General features: G+C 38.3%; 1 protein-coding gene across 1 annotated transcript; it reads left to right on the forward strand.

Annotated features, from left to right (window-relative positions):
* Positions 1-1,442: 1,442 nt before the first annotated feature.
* LOC306860764 (potassium voltage-gated channel subfamily A member 10-like) lies at positions 1,443-3,149 on the forward strand (the record flags this gene model as incomplete). The annotated part of the gene is made up of 1 exon (XM_079402653.1): positions 1,443-3,149. The coding sequence occupies one exon, from the start codon at positions 1,443-1,445 to the stop codon at positions 3,147-3,149; it is 1,707 nt and encodes a 568-aa protein (XP_079258779.1).
* Between the last annotated feature and the right edge of the window lie 3,762 nt (positions 3,150-6,911).

Below are 6,911 nucleotides of genomic sequence, written 5' to 3' on the forward strand. Positions count from 1 at the left end.
TGTTTTGCAATAAAATATAAACACAATGTCACGGGGCTGATGAGGCACAACTTCAGGAAGACGAAGAAGATCAAACACAAGGTATTTTAATTCATTCAGGGATTTTAAGTAAATCCAACAGGCAGGCAATAATAACAACTTACATAGACGAGAACGGACGAAGACTAAGGCTACGTCCAAAGACGGGTTTCTCCGTATCCGATCGTTTTTTTTGCCTCAAATTTCGTAAACACGGAGTCGTCTCAGGAAATATCTGCGTCCACACGGAATCACTGAAACCAACTGAAAACGATGTAGTACACATGCCAGACCAATATGTGGCGCTGTAATTCTGCCACAGAGATACACAAAAAAACAGAGAAGAAGACTTGGACCATGTGTGTAAACCTTGCGCGCTGAATATAAACTAACACACAAATCAGAAGATTTTGCTTTAATAAAACTAATGAGCTCAGTAGGTTCTGCAGCACGAACACAGGCACGTAGTCTGACATTGTTGTTGTTGTTGTCGCTGTTATGTGACGTAGCGGTGTCTGATTAGGGGCGAGACGTGGGCTGATGACGTCATCGTTTCAGAAAATATATGGATTCGCCGTCCACACGAAAACATGAAACCGGCGTTTTCAAATTTATCCACCCTGGGACCCGGTTTCAAAAATGATCGGTTTCACTCTTCGAAAACGCCGGTTTCGTGTGGACGAAACGCCTATACGGTAAAAAATTGATGCGTATACAGAGAAACCCGTCTTCGTGTGGACGGGGCCTAAGGGAGAACTGAGGACTTATAAAGCATGAACCAAACAAAGGAGACTAATGAGATAATTAAAACAACAGGTGAACTGAATGACTAATTAAACAGAATGGGGAAAACTAGGTCACTGGGGAAACAGAAAACCAGACATATAACACACAATAATTACATTGTACTTATTTTTCATGTAAGGCCACCTAATATAAAGTGGGACCATTCAATTTGATATTATAGTTTTGTAAACAATCAATAAAATGTCAGTCTGAAAGAGGATGTTTAATACTTATTAGTACTTTCTTCATGGACTGTTATAGACATATGAACTATTCCAGTACTCCCACATTTGCAGTGTAAAAGCGATTCATAGCGAAAACAAAAATAACCCAGAGACGACTAACATTTTTGGAAGTGTTGTGATGCTGACACCTCCCAAAATATGTCCCCTTCACCAGCTGCTCTCCTCAGTGTTTCATCCTCAGTGCTTCTCAAACACCATTTACTGGAGTTTTATTAGTCAAAACCAGGTTCTAACTCTTCTTTCTTGTTTTGCAGGCCGCAGCACGTTGGATTCTTCCTCATTGTGTTGACCTCCACCTCAAAAACAAATGACACATATCAATTTGAAATACTAAACCAGTGGGTTTGTCCTGGTAAAGGTTGAATTCGGTGGTTGTCTGATATCTGGAGCCACATGACTGTCCAGGCTGGAAGGATAGAGGTGGCGCTAGTTGAGTTTGAGGGTATGGAGAATACTAACGGTGTGGACAATTTCAATGACCCAGACTATCCCAACGAGATGACGGCTTTGACGGTAGAAATGCCAGAGTTTGGGCCTGGCAGCTCCTACTGCAATTCTGCAAAAGTGTCACCATATAAAGAGAGGACACCACAAAATCTGGACAAACCGCAATCACCTGTCCTGCCCCCTCACACAAGGAGAGGGCGTGCCAGCTGCGCTAGTCTGATTTCCAACTGGAAATTACTCCTGAATAGTGAAGGAACGCAAAGTGAGACAATATTCAGTAAACTGACCAAAGAATACGAGGACTTGTTTATTGACAAGCGACTTCTCGATGACGGCGATCAAAAGGTCATCATTAACATCGCCGGTCTTCGCTTCGAAACCCGCCTGAGGACCCTCGACCAGTTCCCAGACACCCTTCTGGGTGACCCAATGAAAAGAATGGGCTATTTTGATCCCATGAGAAATGAGTATTTCTTTGACCGCAATCGTCCGAGCTTTGATGGGATCCTGTACTATTATCAGTCAGGGGGGAAGGTCCGCCGGCCCGCGAACGTACCTTTAGATGTCTTCACGGATGAGATCATCTTCTATGAGTTAGGACAGGAAGCCATGGACCAGTTCCGCGAGGAGGAAGGCTTTATCAAAGACGTGGAGGTTCCATTGCCGTCCAATGAGATTTACAGGCAGTTCTGGCTGCTCTTTGAGTATCCCGAGAGCTCAAACGCAGCCAGAGGGGTCGCTCTCGTTTCCGTCTTGGTCATTGTCATCTCCATCATCATATTCTGCCTGGAGACTCTCCCAGAATTCCGTGAGGACCTGGAGATTTTTCCAACTGCAGGTGTTTCCTCCAACCAGACGCATCCCTCAGGTGCTCCTCCAAGTGCCTCTCCCAAAACCATCAGCAGCACCTTCTCCGACCCCTTCTTCATTATTGAGACCGCTTGCATCATCTGGTTCTTCTTCGAGCTCAGCGTCCGTTTCCTGGTTTGTCCCAGCAAGCGGGAATTCTTCAACAACATCATGAACATGATTGACATTGTCTCCATTATCCCCTATTTCGTCACTTTGATAACTGAGGTCGTGACCACCACCAATAAGTCCAACACGGGGCAGAGTATGTCCCTGGCTATCCTGCGAATCATTAGACTGGTACGAGTCTTCAGGATCTTTAAGCTTTCCAGACACTCCAAAGGGCTGCAGATCCTGGGCCAGACGCTCAAGGCCAGCATGAGGGAACTTGGCCTGCTCATCTTCTTTCTCTTTATCGGCGTCATCCTCTTCTCCAGCGCCACCTATTTCGCTGAGGTGGACGATCCTAAGACCCAGTTTGTTAGCATCCCTGATGGATTCTGGTGGGCTGTAGTGACCATGACCACTGTGGGATATGGAGACATGTGTCCCATTACGTTAGGTGGCAAGATTGTGGGCACTCTATGTGCCATTGCTGGGGTGTTGACCATCGCCCTGCCTGTGCCTGTAATCGTCTCCAATTTCAACTACTTTTACCATAGGGAGACAGAGCAGGAGGAAAAGCAGCCCATAGCTGAGTCAGCCGATCAAGCTTTAAAGTCAGGGAACAATACAAAACATGGAAGTAGTTCCTCTCTGAACAAGGCAAATGGGAACTGGCAGACTGACAAATCCAAGTACTAAAACCCATATCGAATCTTTATTTTCATGAGCGTGAATCTCATTAAATATGTTCAGGTCATATTTCACCACAAAATCAAGAGACCCAGATAGCATACTGCAAGATGTCTTCATCTGGAAAGCATCTTCTGTGTATAAATATCTGATAGATGTCTTTAAGATGTCAGTTTTACTAAAGACATTTTCTAAACGTCTATTTTACATCTGATAGGAATACTCCTATAGACGTATTGCAGATGGGCAAGCACTCTAAAAAATACGTCTTGCAGATGTCTCCGTGATGTATGTGTGCTATCAGGGTAATATTTTGCATAAAGAAATGTCTATTTTAGTATCACTGCAAGTTTTATCATAGTAAATAAACATATGCTCATTCCAGTTCTCATAACAGTAATGCACCTTGATGTTTTACCTTTATTTTGTAATTGTCGTTATTCTCAATGGCTATTTTCATCAGATTCTGATTAATGTAATAGAGTATCTTATTTATTTTTATCAGTTAAAATGCTTTACAGCAAGTACTTCCAATATGAATAAATAAATGCTTATATATAGTTACGTCATACATTTTTCAGCAATAAGAATTTTTTTTTCTGCATTACATTAATGCAAATGAGGAAGAAATGTAATGCAAATAATTCAAAATAAATATTGATGGTCCTAAAATAGGCTATAAAATGACTATAGTTTTTGCTATTTTGCAAAATTTGTGAAATGTAACCTTGACAAGTTCTCCACAGGTTTTTTGAGATTCAGACAATAATGTTATAGTGCTTCAGTGTTTGCTAGATTTTTTTTTTTTTTTTATTCTTGGGAACAGATGATTATAAATGTTACCTAACTTGAATGATACGAATGTGATAACAGTTTCTCTGAAAACATAAGTAGCAGAATTTAAATTGCATGTTAGATTTCCATCTGTGTTGCGTAATCCTTTTATTAAATTAACCTAATTCAGCCTAAACCATAATCTCATAAACCTATCACATCCGGTCCACTATGTGTAATTAAAAATTACAGAACCACTCTGAAAATTAAATGACACCTGCACTGTCATCAAGTGTGTTTAGGTGACTTCCACCAGCACACTACCGTTTTGAGTATGCAAAATGGCACCTTTAACATTTATATGTAACACCATTGTCTCTATATGTGTTTTCTAATATAATTCCAAATTAAGTATTTCATAATTGTTTCATTTTGCATTTGAAATGATAATCATTATGGTTTGTTGTGGCACTTTAGAGGAAGCTCAGCCAATGAAGAGGAGAAATGCATCCAGAATTTTCCACTTACAGTCATTTCTATGAATGAGATGAGCATAACAGTGCCTTTCACTCAAATGGGCTGAACCTGTTGTTGCAGGCATGCTGTCATACGGGTTTTATATTGAGTGGAACTGATTTCCTTGTATAATTGGTGAACGTTGTCTCGATTCGAATGATATATATATATATATATATATATATTCATAGACCTATCAAGACGACAAAAATATCACTTTCTCAGATTCAACAGTTACCTAAGGAAAGTTTAGAGAAATTAAGAATTTTCTTTGAGAAAAACACCCCAGACATTCATTTTTGAAACATTTTGCTTAATAAGTGAGAATATACAACATTTTGTTGGAAAGAGAATCAGGGAGCTATGAGCCAAGGTCTCATTGTATTATATAAGTAGTTTAGCAAATCCTGTGAATCTTGTTGAGCTGTTTCCCAAGACATACTGATATAAACACATATTTTCATTGTGTTTTTGATGTTATAACTGCAGCTATTTTATACTTAAAGTTATGTCATTTTATTATGAAAAGGTAGTGTGTTATTGTTCATGAAGACATTATTAAGCAGAGAGCTGTCATTGTTAATCTGACATTTATTTGCATATTTTGCCTCTATATTGAGAGTTCTTCACAGACTAACTGAACATTGGTGGTTGAGAATGACTTGTACATTTAAACCCTTTTATTCTATTATCTAATGAGAATATTCAAAGCCTTTGAAAATATTAATACGAAATCTTCAGGAACTTGTATATCATGTGCTTAGCCTGACAACTGATCATAGTTGGTTGTAAATTTATGACTGTAAATAAGTAACATAAAGCCATTTACTGTGGTAATAATTGTGTACTGTATGTATTAAAATGATAAATTGTGTAATTGTTGCAGTGTTTGACCTGAAATGCAAATCCAAGTGATATGAATCACAGGCTGTTGGTGTGGTCACTTCCAAACTTTTCAATAATTGTTATTACAGACTTGCATTTATTAGCTGAATAAGTCATTTTGTTCTTTTATGACATGTCCTTTTACTGATATAAATGCATTAGTTTTGTCTCTTAGATTTTCATAATTTGCCAGGACAGCAAAGACTTTGCCTGTGAGCATAAAATTATTCAAATTGCATTTTTAGTAAAATATGGAAATCATCTTGCAGTGTGACTGTCCTCAACATGAACTACAATATAAAGAACCTATTAAAATTAATAATGTGAAAAGAAGTTCAATTAAAAGATATTGGCAATATCTAATTGGAGTGTAGTATCACAAATTACTATAGTCATGGATTTACACATTACCTAAAAAAAAAAACAAATTGTGGCATGACTGTCCTAATCTTATATAAAGTAACATTTAAAATGAACAATATAGATATAGAAACTGAAAGATGGCTTTGGTGACTTAGCATTAACCTGCATTCATGTATTTAATCACACTGGTGTTTTACATTAGACAGCTGATACTTTAGTCAGAAAGTGTGTTGAAAAGTTATCTGGCGGTCAGGTGTTTGAGTCCCCCACCTCTCTGGAAACCCCTCTTTCTCATTTACTGTTATATAAGATGCCCTCATTACCGGCAATAACAGGCTTGACTTTCACTGTAACATGAGCAGCTCCTCTTTTTCTCTTTCATCAGAGATAGATCATAGCCATGCTTCCCTTTTCCTCTCACGTTGTTGCTTTGCTGTTTAATCAACCACTACACCGTCAGTCACTATTCCTACACTAATATGTGAATAAAACATGTGTCCATGCAGAATTCATTCAGTGAGATGCTCACAGGGTATAGTTCTTAAGCAGCTAGCTGTTTATAGTGTACATCAGTTGTACACTCATTGTTAAGGGCACTTGAATGTCTGCCCCTTCAAATACTGCACTATATAAGGGTATAGGGGCGATTCTGAGCACAGCCCGTCTCTTTTTTTCAGTGTAAAATGCAGATTTGGATGTGTCTGAAGAGTAGTACCCTATGGACTCATTTAACGACCATAGTTTTTTTTAATATAACTCTGATTGTATTCGTCTGAAAGAAGAAAGTCATATACACCTAGGATGGCTTGATGGTGAGTAAATCATGAGGTAATGTACATTTTAAGAAGTGACATTTTCAACCTAATCATTTTTTGTCATGCTTTACAAAAGTACACAAGTTTTGATGTGTTGACAAACATACTACAACACATGTTAAGTAACTCAAGTGTAATATTTGATATTACAGTTACAGTTCAGACATGTTGGAAGTACTAAATTGCAAATTCATGGTTACAAGTTTGTGATTACAATAAACTTAAACACATGACATAAGTTTCAATAGATATGACTTAGAGATGAGAAAAATAAGGCTTTTATGAAAACAGTAAATAAAAATGGGCTAAAAACTCTCATTTTGATTTTGCACTGAGTCAAACATGAGTTAAAATGAGGATAGCACTGTATTACCTCTCTGCAAGAGCACAAATTACGCAAAGCTCGACTCTGTGACTT

The sequence above is a fragment of the Barbus barbus genome (genome assembly GCF_936440315.1).
Source record: "Barbus barbus genome assembly, chromosome: 41".
Taxonomy (NCBI): domain Eukaryota; kingdom Metazoa; phylum Chordata; class Actinopteri; order Cypriniformes; family Cyprinidae; genus Barbus; species Barbus barbus.